Consider the following 14,206-nt stretch of genomic DNA (forward strand, 5'->3'; position numbering starts at 1 on the left):
AGTAGTTATTATATATATTTTTAAATGACAATTTGTCCAACAAATCAAAGTTTAAAAAACTCATAACTAAGCTGAAAAAGCATTAATTTTAATTCTGGAAGCAGCCCTATGTTAGTTTTTATTAGGGTAACACATCTGCATACTCAAATTTAAATATATTAAATTTTAAAATTTTGTCAATTTTTTAAAATGTTAACAATGTAAATTTGAATAGAATTTTTTGAAAAAAAATAAAAAATTTGTTTCTTCCCCCGGAGAATGCTAGATCGATTCGGCTGTTGATGCTGATTAAGAATATATATGATTTATGGGTTCGGAAATGACTCCTTCACAGCGTTAGTGACAAAAATTAAGATACCCTGCAAGAATATACAAATTTTAATTATTTTTTTATAGTTTTTAATATTATAATTAATAATAAGATTTTACTCCCATATTTCTGCCAGTACTTTTCGTTTCGCTTTTCCGCCTCCTCTTGGTGTGGGTGCCGCTCGCTCTTTGATGAAAAGCCTGCTGGCAAAGCTGATTAACCTACACACACACACACACTCACTCACCCGATGCGAGTATGTTCCGGGGAAATGAGTGTCTGGAGCCCAGATGTCTTCTTCTCACGTGGCGACTCCATCCTGGCCCTGAGTGGTTCCACAGAGTGCATGGCCAGTCCATTAAACAGTTCGTGTTGCACTCGTTTCGCGATGGGTCTGGGTCTGGATCTCTTGGGGATTGGGTTTTCGTTCTGGGATTGAGTTTGGGTCTTGGGCCAGGACACACACACATGATGATACACACAGCGTGCAGATTGACCTCATGCTATACAAATTATATATATTTTTATTACAATTTTATAAAAATAAAATACCTAGAAAAATCTATAACAAAACTATGAAAAGGGGTTGCAGCAAGCCTCTGCTTCTGTTTGTATTTTGATGGATATTTGAAATGACCAATTCGAAAAGGAAAGAAACCTAATCCAAAATCCCACCAGGCGAGCCTTCACCTGTCACTCTAACTCATTCCAAAATCGTTTACCAGTCGAGACCATATATTTTTTCTGAATAAAGTGGGGTCTGTATATATATTTTTCCGAAACGAAAGAAAACATTGTCTAATATTTACGAACCTAGAAATAGGTTATAGAATCAGAATGCATCGAATCGAAATTTCGGTGGATTCGGAGGAAAGGCAACGCATCGATTTTGTTATATCGAAGAATATGCCGCTCTTCAAGGTGATGCAAGCTTACGCGGATTACTATCAGATCAACCGTGATACCCTGGCATTCCGCTTACGTGGCCTCAAGATTGGGGATACCGATACTGCTCGTCTTCTAAATATGCGTGCCAGGGATATTATCAAAGTTGAGACAGTTACAGAAGGAGAATAGATCAAACCAATTATCATGATAACTATTATAAGAGGTCAACAGAGAAGACTTATCAAGCTCGAAATGAACAGGAAGTTACACATTTCTTTCTCATATGGACAATGCTTAGAGTATGCTTTTTATAACTTTTACTAGAAGTAAGTTCTAATGAAATATTTTACAGGTGCCTCTAATTCAAGTAGATGAGTTCCTGCTCAAGAAAAAGTGCATATTTCAATTCCAGAAAACATTATTCATTTACATATATAATATACATTTACAGAATACAAAATCGTGCAAGAAAAACCCCGCAAACTTCTGCTATTTAATCGGTGACAATTTTTTCCCGCATTATTCTATCAAAGTTTTTATTAAAGATTAAGGTTAAAGGTCCGAGTGTGGTATTAATTTAAGGCCAAGACCATGGTCAAGGCACACACACATCTGTGTATGCTGGGAAACGCCGTCAAACTGGTCACATCCAACTTGCAACCTTTCAACCATTATTCCGGCGCAAAAGTGCAAAGCGTTTTTATGCTGGCGATTATTACGCTTGATCCTGAAGCACCAAAGGGTCAATTGATGTTTGTGATGACGCTGAATTGTGCTGTTGCTGTTGCTGTTGCTACGTCGCAGCGTCGCAACGTCGTACCCACAGCAACATCAGCGAGCAACATGCAACAACATTGTGGTCGCTTGCCCGCAATTTGCCTTGGAATGTTAAGCATAGACGAATATTCGCCATTTCTATTATGGCCATTTCCGCAGACTTAAAAAAAAAAAAGGTATACGTATACGATTTCAAGAGATATTATGTATAATAATTTTTAATGCAAAATATATATGAATATGAGGCCTTAAACCGAATTGATTTCTTATAGAAATTCAAGACTTTATTTTATTATTTAAATAGAATTATAGAATTATCCCAACCATTTGTGGAACTGACCTTATTTCATTTTTTGGCTGTTGCATTTCTTGGCTGGCAGCGATAAAGCGTCAGCAGCAATATTCCTTTTGTGCTTCGGCCAGTTTTTGATATATCACTAAGCCAAGATAATGCCCTCTAGCTAAATCGGGCCATCATCAAAAGCCGGCTTTTGATATAGAAATTATTTATAGGCGAACGATGATGATGACGACGCTGGTCGCCTGGTCACTCAGCAATCGTAAATCTAAAGATCCTTTTCTTAAAAGCTTAATTCCGAGCAATTATTGTGGGCCAGCTGGGGATGGGATCGCGCTCTTCCTCATATCAAATTTGATGGCCGAGTGGCTGGCTCCTAGCTGCTCCTACTACTGCTGCTGCTGCTGTGTCCAGCGTGTAATTATATTAGCATGATCTATGCCATTACGGCGCACACACATCGATATGCGGCAATTAGTGCTGCGGCCGAACAACAAGTACGACTATCGGCACAAACAATATAGCCAGCGGGCGTTTATGGCCAACGACATGGCCATTATTGACGCCACTCGATGGACTCTATGGACGTTGGCCGTCATCGATTGCTGCGGCGGCGGCGTAGGCTCCATGTTGCCGCTGCAGCAAGCTGCGATGTTGCTGCTGTCGCCGCCGTTGCAGCAGCATGCAAATTGTCGGCTTACTAAGCGGTTGCCAAAGTTTAAACCTGAACTTCAGTGTTGCCCGAAAGAACCTATTTCGAAAGCAGGTCAGGCGGAAAAATAGCTTAGCATATTTGGAAATAAAGTATGTCAAGAAAGTAATTATTTAAATCAGAATTTATGCCTTGTAGAATGTTTTAGTGTTACTTTTTAATTTAGTTCTCTTGATACCTTAAGATACCTCAATATAATATTTTAGGAAATAAGTTTTTTGAGTCCTGGGTCGATCATCACTATTTCGGGATATAATGGGAGCAGGGAAAAATGTCCAAACTAAGCTGGAAAAAATACTGAGCGCTGAAATGGGCGCCCTCTCAGCCGAAAGTCATAAACACGCACTAATTGCAGGCCATGATTTGTTGGAGCAACAACAGCAGGAGCAACATTAGCAGCAACATCTACCCCTACGAGGAGAGCCATCAACTCAAATCGAAGCCTAATTGCCACTAAATGCCAGTTTTCGTTGGCGACATCAAACGTAAAGCTTTCAGCGTCAAAATGGGGAGAAAAAAAGTAAAACGCTCTGGCCATGACTGGCTCTCTGATTTATAAACAAAATTTAACAGCCAAACACTGGGAGTTAGGGCATTAAAAATGATGTAGTTGCTGCTCCTGGTGATGTTGCTGCTGCTGCTGCATGCTGCATGCTGCCTGCTGCATGTTGCCTCCTGCCCTGCAATTAGGCGCCACTCCTGGCGGGGTGGTCCATGTGTCCATGTCGCCAGTGTGGCGATCGATCCAACGTTCGATATACAAATCGATTGCTTGATCTCTCACTTGCAGCAGCAGCAGCAACTCCAACTGCCAAGGAGCTGCAGCTCGCGTGGTCAGCGCCAATTACTTAGAGCATATCAATTATATTACGGCCAATACATTGTAAAATAAATGCCCAGAATGATAGCCAGTTGCAGTTGCTGCTGTTTGTAATTGAACTGCGCGTATTGCGAAATTATTATTTTGTGCATTTGCAATTGCAAGTGGATGCATCAGCAGCAGCAGCAGCAGCAGCAGCATACAGAACCACTCAACCTTCTATCCTGCGTGTCTGTTCATATGTTTTCATTACTTTTGCCCATTATGCGTGTACGTGACGCACAATTTCAAATTGCCAGAGTCTGCGTTTTAGCCAGGAATCGGTACTAAGAGCCAAGGGGGCTAAAAGCAGAGGGCCCTGGTCTCAGGTCTCAGGTCTCATAAGCCGGATACCCGGCGTCCAAATGCGCACATTTCCAGCATTGACTTGCAACTCATTGCTCCTGCTCTGCCTTTCGAGTGGGGTTTCAATCAGAGATGACAGGAGATTTGTTAAGTAAATTAAATAAATTTCTATGATACCAACACAAAAAAATTTTCTTATTAATAATAGAGTAACAATTCAGACAGCTGCTATACTTAATTACTTGTTTGTTTTGCTAAATATACATTACAATTTTTATAGTACTTTGTCAATCTGTTACTCGTTTGTTTTTTGTAATATTTTTAATACTTAGCAACTGATATTTTAGAAAATAAATAAATTCATCCTCCAAATGAGGACAGCTCTGACACCATCCATGGTTCGTCGTCTGTTTGTGGCTTTTGTTTGCTGTTCAAGTTTACAATTTTAATGCACTGCCACTTGACTGTTGACAGTGGTGCGTTGCTGCTGTTGCTGTTGCTGCTGTTGCTGTTGCTGTTGCTGTTGCCAATGTTGTGCTGCTGTGTGTTGTGTGTGTTGTTGTGTTATTGATTTTATGCTGTGTACGTGAACGAAACCTTGCCGGTAGTTGCTGGTGTTTGCCGCTGAGCTGCTGCTGCTGCTGATGCTGCTGCTACATTTAGCTCTCATTTCGCACATGCCCCCCAAAAATGAAAAGCATGTTTATGTTTCCTTCTTTCTGAGGAAGCCATCATCACATGCTGATTCATAAAGTGGAGAGCAGCGCTTTAAAGCCGCTTATAAACCAAGGTTATGCAAATATCTAGAACGAAACCTATTGACTGAGAAGGAGAAATATTTCTCAAAAAATATACCTTAAACGATATGGTATTCCAGAAATTCAAAATAGCAAGCCTAACTATGTAAACCCCATAAAGTCAACACCTATAACCCACATAGATCTAGGTGACCCAAAACCCCATTAGAGGGCACTTCAACTCGCTCCCCATAAAGGGCATCCTCTGCAATGGATGGATTTCTTGGCTGACATCGTTAGGGCGCTGCAATTGCTACAATTGCTGAATATGATTGAAGTACTTCGAAGGTAACGAGGCAGCAGCCGTGGACATGGCCTCCATATCAAACTGGCATCAAACAATTTCAAATGGATCGAATGAGAAATCGACAGAGCCTGGCCAATTGCTGTTGCAAGTTGCAAGTTGCAGCCGATGTTGCTGCTTTGTATGCATGCAATGAACATGATCGGCGCAATTTCAGCAACTGGAGAACAAAGTGGCCAAGACTGCTGAGGATCGGAGGTGATCTTACACTGCTACAAGAGTTTACAGCATAAAAATTGGTTCAATTCAGGATTTATTGGATTTATAAAAGTATATCCTTGCAGGGCATTAGAATTTTAGTCAGAAGCTTAGAACACTGTGAAGGAGTCGTTTCCGACCCCATAAATCATATATATTCTTGATCAGCATCAACAGGCGAATCTTTCTAGACATTAAAAAAGATACATAAATGTTTGACAATTTTTCCAACATTTTATAAGTTGTTATAATTGCCAGAAAAAAATGATAAAAATTGAATTTTTTTACATATTATTTTGAGTATGCAGATTTATTACCCTAATAAAAACTAGTATAGGGCTGCTTTCCGTATTAAAATTAATTAATTTTTGGCTTAGTTTGGAGTTTTTTAAACCTTGATTTGTTGAACAAATTGTCGTATAAAAATATAAATAATATCGACTACAAAATGGTATTTTAGCTTAAGTCAGAAGCTAGTAACAATGTGAAGGAGTCGTTTCCGACCCTATAAATCATATATATTCTTGAACAGCATCAACAGGCGAATCGTTCTAAGCATTAAAAGAACAACAATTCTTGCAAATTTTTAAAAAATGTTATATATATTTTTTACATTGTTAAAATGGTCAAAAATGTTAATTTTTTTACATTTGAATTTGGGTGTGCAGATTTATTAGCCTAACGAAAACTAACATAGGGCTGTATTCCGAATTAAAATTAATGATTTTGTAAAGTAGTTATGAGGTTTTTAAGTGATTAAAATGTATTATTTTTAATAGTTTCAAAGCTAAAGATTTGGGTGTACCAAAAGGCTTCAAAAACTCTAAGCGAGACGCATAAAAGTATGCTATGCCATTTTGTTAAGCTCAAAAATCAACGTAAATTTTTTTTTGTAAAGTATGTCTCTGATTTCCTTTTAAAAACATCAAAATTGTTATATTTAAAGTACAATTTTTAATCCAAGTGTATCTGGGATCGGTGATCGGAGCGACAATGTTGCCGACGCACAGGAGCAACGTCAGCGACGTGGCTGCAATGTTGCTGCCACTTTTCACCGGGTCCCAGTCCCGATGATTGAAATTCTAAGACCTCAGACTGAATACTGAATCCGAAACTGACTCGGAGTCGGAGACCAAGTCCAAAGTCGTTTGACGCTGACCTTTTCGCATGAGAATCATCGATGATGGATGCACTGCCAGCTGGGAAAACGGGGAAAAGCATCGGAAAAGCTGCGGATGCGGAGTGCGATGTCAGACGGAGCTGTCAGTACGTGCAGCTCGTCATGGGCAAATGAAGTGCAAGGAAAGTTGGCTTCGAAGGTGATTTTTGGTGATGTTGGGCATTCCGCATATATATTACTTCCAAGACGAAATAAAAAATAAGATAATATAATATTATATTTACATTCTTTTCTAATTTCGCCATAAGAGTTACGCATAGTTTAGTATCAGCATGTATAAACAGTGCCCACTGTACGCACCACGCGACGGATAATTGCGCTCACCCATCGAGGAGGTAAAAAATCTGAGAACAGCAGAGAAAAGTCAAGAATAGCCAACTTCTTTTGAGTCGTCAATGTTGTCGTTGTTGTCGTTCCATTCCATCGTGGAATTTCACAGCGAGGCATGGAAATTTGTTCGATGGCTTGTCTTTCTGCCTCGCTGCTCCTCTCGGTCTCTCCCTCTTTCCGGCTTGTTTGTTTGATTTGGATTTGATTTGATTTCCAGCCAGAGCAGTTCTACCTTTTACTCCTGCATTCTTCACTCTCTCCAGCCGCCCGCCTCTCTGGCACCCACCTACTGTACCTATTCAAAAGCTCACTCACAGTTTCTTGACCTCTCTCTCTCTCTCTCTCTAGGTAGTCGTGTGACGCAGTCGCAGTGCAGTTGTAACTGCACATGTGCGCGTCTGTTCCTCTGCCCATCTCCTGCACCTCGCCCCGCCCCTTCCCTTGCCCACCGCCCCCAATTGCCCGTTTGGCAATTTTGCAGCTTCGGCAGCGTCCCCATCCCCCCCTGGCCGTTGTTGCTATTGCGGAAAATGCGATTGACGGTAATTGGTTGACGTTTGTCTTATTTAAATTTGTTTTCTTTGGGATTTTTTCAACGTCGCTGCTTCTGCTGCTGATTCTTCTGTTAAAACTACTCCCGGCCGATTCTTGTACGGTCCCATGTTTTGATACCCTGTAGTGGGAGGTATAGGTACTTGAAGACACAGGGGATCGTGGACTTTCTGTGGGCTGGTTGCTAATAATAAATGTTTAAAATATATTTTACACTTCCGTCTTTAAATAAAAAATATTTATACATTTTGTACCATAAAGATGTATACAAATAACGAATTATGTTATCGAATTAAAATAATATATAAAGCTTTACAAGAGAAAGCACAGCAGTGCTTTGACTACAGAGCATCAGCAATCCGTGTCGATTGCACCACTTCCAGATCCATTTCTCGTTTCCTTTATGTACTTTTCTCAAGCTCTTCCAACTGCTCTCTCAGCACCGTTCTCCTCGACCTCCCTGCCTGCGCTGCCTTCAGTTCGTTTTGTGGATCGCGGCGTGCAACTTTAATTGAAATGAAATGAGTTTCGTCGATTTGTGTTCTAGGAATTTGTTTTTTGATTGTTTTCTTGTAAATTTGAATGATTATCGAGCCAGTTGCAGTAGTTGCAGCAGCAGTTGCGCAATTGCTGCGGCAAAGAGAAGAAGGAAACAAAATAAACAAGCCGACGAGCGGAGCGTAATTGCAGATCACATGGAGCAGAGACCCTAGCTTGTGTGTCTGTGTGTGAGTGTGTTGGTGTGTATGGGAAGGGAAGTTTGCGTTTTTCAGCTCCACCTCCTCTTTTCTTCCCATCTTTCCATCCTGCACTCGCTGTGATCAATAGCCGGGACGTTCGATAATTGAGCTGCGAGAACTTTTAATTGTGTGTTTGTGTCGCGGAAGTGTTTTCGAACTGGGCCAGAACTTCACAAAGTAAAAGCCAATTTGTTACCGCTATATCGTCCGCGTATCGTTTGCATCGCGATAAAGTCGCTGCCGCGCTAAACGCAGTCACTTCCTCGAGTAAATAAACGAATAACGCAGTGAGAAAATAACGGAGGTAAGTACTAAATATTTTCTTACACTTATTTGTGATAAATATCATATTACGCTTGATTAAGAAATGTATATCTTACTAGCTTATTTAATTACTAATATGCATCTAATATAATTTATTTAAAATGATTTTCTCTCTGTGCATTGGCCAACGAACCGCGGGAAACCGAAGGAATAGTCAGAGATTGAAACCGAAACTGATGCGTAGTTTAGGGCGATTTACACACAGTTTAAACAGACATCCCAGATACAAATCTCAGGTTTTCCCAAGGGGGTGGCATGGCGGCGGGAGGAGGGAGGAGGGAGGGGCAGGAGCAACAGGCTGAAGGCAGAGCAGATGCAGGACCAGTCTTCCTGGTGCCATAACTGTAGCAAATGGTCCGCCAACATGCAGGTTCCCCGGCCTGAGTCTCGAATCTCTGTTCTTGGACTCTCAACCCGCACCTTAACCTTAACCTTATATAACTGCATATGGGATTTTTAACATAATATTTGTAAGTATATTTATATTGATTAAGGGGGGTTTCTGTTTACAGATTTATAATAACAATTAAGGATTAGTTATCTTGTGACTATTTTCTTGCCAATTCAAATATATTTTGGGGGAAAATATGTTCTTCTTAGCTCTACAAAATTTTATTTTAAAGAAATGCTGATTTAATTCGCTTAGTTTTAGTATTTAAATTGAAAGCTATTTATTATTTCCCTTGCTTTTAAGGCAGGAATCTCGAAGATCATTTTCTGGCACTCAGAGGGTTAAGACGACACTAAACTTGCGCCTTGAGAGCTCCTAAGATCTTCGGCGTGGGCGTCTGTTGTGGTTATAAATTGCACATTTGATGAGCAGAGAAACGTTTATGGTTCTCCCCGATCTTCAGACTCTTCCCCATTCTTCCCCATTCTCCCCCATTCTTTCCGTTCCGCAGAATCCCCTCTGCGGCGGAATCTCTCCGCCTCTGCCTTTTAGCGCTTGCATGCGGCTGATTAATTGTGCCAACGTCATAAACGTGATGATATCGCAATACAAGCGCAATTTTTCATGTTATTCAATTCGTTGCCCCCAGCTCCCAGCTACGAAGCTATGAAGCTCCAAAGCTCCAGTTCCTGCCACAGCTGCAACTATAGTTTATACAGAGAACCAAATATATCTGCTTAAACATGATTTTGAAATCTATTCGATGGTTAAAACTACCATATTTATATTTGGAAACAACGAAAGATTTCGTATGTTTTTAATACTTTTTCGCTAAAGAGTTTTCTCTAAATGAATTTATTTTGGCAGTGGCATTGGTAGTAGAAGAAAGTATAATTTAATTTAATTATTATCTACAAATCCCATTAAATTATTTTCCGAATAATTAAGCATTTCTCTCAGTGTACCGTTTGCTATACAATGTATTTGCATAGCGCTTTTTATGTGGCATTACGAAAGACTTAAGCGGCGAACTCGCGTGGCAGCAGTTTCGATATTGCAACTAATTACCAGCATTAACGCAATTTCGTCTTCATAAAGACTCGGTTCCGCATTGCTCCCCCACTCGTCCCCCCTCTCGACACCCCTTTTCAATTCCCTGCTATTTGAGATTTAATTTGATTCTTTGCCCAAACGCGGACAGGTGTCTATGAGGCTATATGGCAGGTGTTTCGGCTCATTGTCTGCCGGCCAGGAAGCATTTGGCATGCGTTCATTTTGTTTAAACTGATTTTTCCTTTTTGTGAGTGTATTTGGAGAAAAACTGCGCAATTTTCATTGATTTTGGTCAGAGCTGGGTTGGGTTGTGCTGCTTGTTGCTATTGTGTTATAGGCGCCTTTTACGGGTTAGTATTGCAGTGTATTTTAGACATGTGAGATCACATTTAATATAATGGGTGATCCGTGCGAGGAATATATAATTTTTATCGATTTGCTTTGAACTCTATAGCACGTTCTTTGTTTTTATTTGGGAGTTCTTGAGATATTTTTGGGATATTCTATACCCTACACATAAACATTGCGTAGTACTATGTGTATTTAAAAATTAAATCATCCATTTTCAATTGCATAGTTTGCACATTCAAATCCACTTGAAAATCTGTTTTAAATTTGTAAAGAATAGGTATTTCCAATTCCCCAGCGATTCTCTTACTTTTTCACCTGTACAGCGTTCACCTGGCCGTCTTTTATGGCCAGGTCAGGTAATTATTGAGTCAATTTCCAGGCCGTTAAGCTTTCATTGGATAGTTTTGCTGACGGCGCCGCCCACACGCCAAAGAAATGGAATGCAAAGTCCACGCCAAGACAACTTTCAACGGTTCGAGATTGTTTTTTGCATATACATTTATTTTTCTGAGACATTTATTTAGACACAAATACAAGTTATATTATAGTTGTATGTATATATAATGTAAGTTAATTATATACTCTCTATTTATAGGCCATATAAGCTGGGTAATACAACTAAAATGTACATACTAAACGACTAAGAAAATGCGATTGCGAGCTGGGAATTGGTTCGTCAGGGGGATTTCGCGGGGGTTTTCGAGGGCAGGGGGCTCTGAGCAAATGAATTACTAATCAAGAGCTGTTCGATTATCAACACAGATTTGCACAACATTTAAATTATGAGGAGGAAATTCATTGCATTAATTTATAAATTCATTTTAGCTAGATTTATTTGCTTGTGTTGCTTTTGTTTTGCATAACATTGTCTAAATGATTGATATATGGTTGATTGATAATACATATGTATACTTGTATATTGCTTACTATTAGTTACTCTTTTTATCATTTATAAGCTAAGTATCTCGTTTACAGACAACTAATTCTTCTTATGGAATTTAAGAGTTCGCTTTTCTTTTGTGAAATTTGACTGAATAGCTTTAAATGGCTTTTCATTTAATTATAGAATGTATGCTTTTGCAGTAATAATTAAATTAAACATTAAATTAAAATCACAATTTTATAGACTTGATGTGTTGTGTGAGTGTGTGTGTGTGGGGTGTATTGTTTGTTGTGTAAGCAAAAACAATATAGGGAATAGGATGAGTAACGGCGTTACTCATCTAATCCTTTATATTATCCTTGCTCTAGCTGCGTGTGTGTGTGTGTGCTGGCAGCGTTTATTTTTTCTTTTGGGGATCCATCCATTAAAAATATTCTCTTTAAATATTTTTATTTTTGTCATCCTTCTTCGATCTCTCGATAATCTCTCTCTATAATTCCGGGCATAGCAGGGAAAGGCACAATTCAATGTTAATTAAAATTGCTGCTGCAAGCTAAATGGTGAAAGCTGCAAAGAGAAGTAATAAAAACAGAGACGAAGAACTCTATTAGTTTTTTGTTTTTTGTTTTTTTTTGCTTAGTCTGCACGAATTTAATAAGCGGAAAAACAATCAAAACGCAGCACGATTTGCATGGCCATTCAACTCCCACTCCAACTCACCTGCAGGAACACACACAGCGTGCCGGATATTTAAGTTGATCTTCTTTTTCTTTATTTGTGGCTTATTTTGTTTCAGTTTTCCTCTGGTACTCTGTTGTCTCTCTGTCTGTTTGTTGTATTTGTTGTTGTGTAGTTGTTGTTGTTGTTGTTGTGGGGGTCGATGGCAGCTAGAAACGAGTTGGCAACTCATCCTCATTATCCTCTTCCTCCTCCGTCATCGTCATCGTCATCGTCGTCATCATGATCATCATGGTGCCACTTGCTCGTCCTGAAGTCAAATCCACATCCATCCTACAGATACAGCGTCGCCTGCTGCCGCTGGTCAAAGTGATGGATGTAGAGCTTCTTCTTCGACTTCTCCTTCGACGGCCGCAGGTCCCACACCAGGTTGGAGAGACTCCTCGGCCGGGACAGGCGGCGGGTCTTCTTCTCGGGCAGCTTGTTCGAGTCCCCGGATGTCCGTCCGCCGCTGCGGGATGAGTCCAGGGTGCCCTCTCGCGGATTGTGATGATTGTTGCTACTGGAACTCCGGCTGTGGGGCAGGGGCAGGGGCAGGGGCAGGGGCAATGGGTGCGGCGTCGACAGGTAGCCGTGGACATTAAGAATGCTACCGCACTTGAGCACCACATCGGGTGGTGTGCCCGGCGTGGCAGGGGTTCCATTGGCTCCGCCTCCTGGTCCTGCACCCGATCCAACTCCTGCTCCTGCTCCAGATGACTTGCCGTGGGCTGAGATCGTTGGCGGCGTCACGGAGGAGCAATTGTTGTTGTCCGGCGTCAGCTGCAGGCTGCTGAGACTCTTGTACCTGATGTAATTAAAAAAACAAAGGTTTATATATTGAAAATGGTACAGAAAGTAGTTAAATATTCCTTCGGCTTTCAAGCCTACAACCTATTTCATTCTTAAATAAATCTATTTCTCTAAACTTCTTAAAAGCAAACTCCTTAATAGGTATTTTGAATTTCTATTGGATAAATTCTTAAACTCTAAAAAAGATATGTAAACTAGAAAGCTCATGTTTGTTTTAAAAAGCAACGGCTTCTTAAGAGGCATATCTATATAAGCTTAAAATATAAATCTTATATAAATTTGCATATGGCCAAATTGTGCAAAAAATGTTGTTAAAATTAGCATTTCCGTTTTAAATAGAAAACGAGATCCCACATTCTTCAAGCTCATATAGGGTTTGCGTTCGGTGACCCCGAAATATTTATTAAAATAAACCCAAAAATATATATACATTTCCTTTCGACAAATCAAACTTATGTAAATCCTATTTATCTGCTATATATCGCAGTATTTAAATATCGTTTTATATATCGATTTGTTAAAAAATATAGAAATAACAATATATTCCGCCATTAGCCCTTCAAATAATATTCAAATAATCAAAACTTTCCCAAAGATTCATTAACATCAATTCGGAAAGATTTTTTCTGCTAGTTTTTATTAGGCTAACAAATTAACAAAAATTTATGTTCTCTTTTTAATGCCTTTGAAAAATTCGTCTGTTGATGCAGATCAAGAATATATATTATTTATAAGGTCGGAAACGACTCCTTCACATTGTTACAAGCTTCTGACTAAAGCTAAAATATCATTTTTTAGTCGATATTATTTGTTCAACAAATCAAAGTTTAAAAAACTCATAACTATGCCAAAAATAATTTAATTTTAATTCGGAAAGCAGTCCTATGCTAGTTTTTATTAGGCTAATAAATCTGCATACTCAAAATAAAATGTAAAAAAATTGAATTTTTTTCATTTTTTTTCTGGCAATAATTACACTTAAAAAATGTTGAAAAAAATTTCAAAAATGTATGTACTTTTTTAATGCCTAGAAAGATTCGTCTGTTGATGCTGATCAAGAATATATATGATTTATAGGGTCGGAAACGACTCATTCACAGAATTACAAGCCTCTGACTAGAATTATAATGCTCTGCAAGGAGTATAAAAATAGTACTGAAACCTTCAGTGGATGTTTTTTGCAAATACTGTCTCGTTGAAAATATTCAGTTTCAAATTCAAATCAGTTAAAGCAACCTCTTTAGGTTATCCTTCTATGCAGCTGATCGGCTATCAGGCTTACATGGCGTATACTTAATGTGAAATCACTTAAATTAAGTATACGCAGTGTGTGACTTAAAGGAGAAAAGGGTTACAAATTTTGAAAGTTAAGTAATTTAAATTGAAAAGCAAGTTCAAAAAAGAAAACTAAACTATGGGAAGC

The 14,206-nt window shown here is 39.2% G+C and overlaps 1 protein-coding gene and 2 long non-coding RNA genes across 4 annotated transcripts in view; 2 read left to right on the forward strand and 1 right to left on the reverse strand.

The window, feature by feature from the left end:
* The first annotated feature begins 960 nt into the window (after positions 1-960).
* On the forward strand, positions 961-1,681 carry LOC110184086 (uncharacterized). Of its 2 annotated transcripts, none has more exons than XR_002319667.2 (3): positions 961-1,068; positions 1,128-1,497; positions 1,551-1,681. It is a non-coding gene; the product is annotated as an uncharacterized LOC110184086 (long non-coding RNA). The 2 variants fall into 2 exon arrangements; XR_015272803.1 differs by having other exon boundaries at positions 1,134-1,497.
* Positions 1,682-7,744: 6,063 nt separating this feature from the next.
* Positions 7,745-14,206, forward strand: part of LOC147642902 (uncharacterized) — a 76,179-nt gene continuing 69,717 nt past the window's right edge. Inside the window, exon 1 of the long non-coding RNA XR_015272804.1 lies at positions 7,745-8,555. This is a non-coding gene — a long non-coding RNA (uncharacterized LOC147642902). The remainder of the gene's footprint in view (positions 8,556-14,206) is intronic.
* The window catches only part of sano (CABIT domain-containing protein serrano), a 102,569-nt gene continuing 99,213 nt past the window's right edge, over positions 10,851-14,206 (reverse strand). The window contains exons 7-8 of the mRNA XM_020952396.2: positions 11,974-12,778; positions 10,851-11,820 (exon numbers count right to left, since the gene is read on the reverse strand). Coding sequence (XP_020808055.2) covers positions 12,265-12,778 — 514 coding nt within the window. The 3' untranslated portion in view covers positions 10,851-11,820; positions 11,974-12,264. The remainder of the gene's footprint in view (positions 11,821-11,973; positions 12,779-14,206) is intronic.

Source organism: Drosophila serrata, unplaced genomic scaffold, assembly GCF_035046125.1.
Source record: "Drosophila serrata isolate PLE 108 unplaced genomic scaffold, ASM3504612v1 contig_334, whole genome shotgun sequence".
NCBI lineage: Eukaryota > Metazoa > Arthropoda > Insecta > Diptera > Drosophilidae > Drosophila > Drosophila serrata.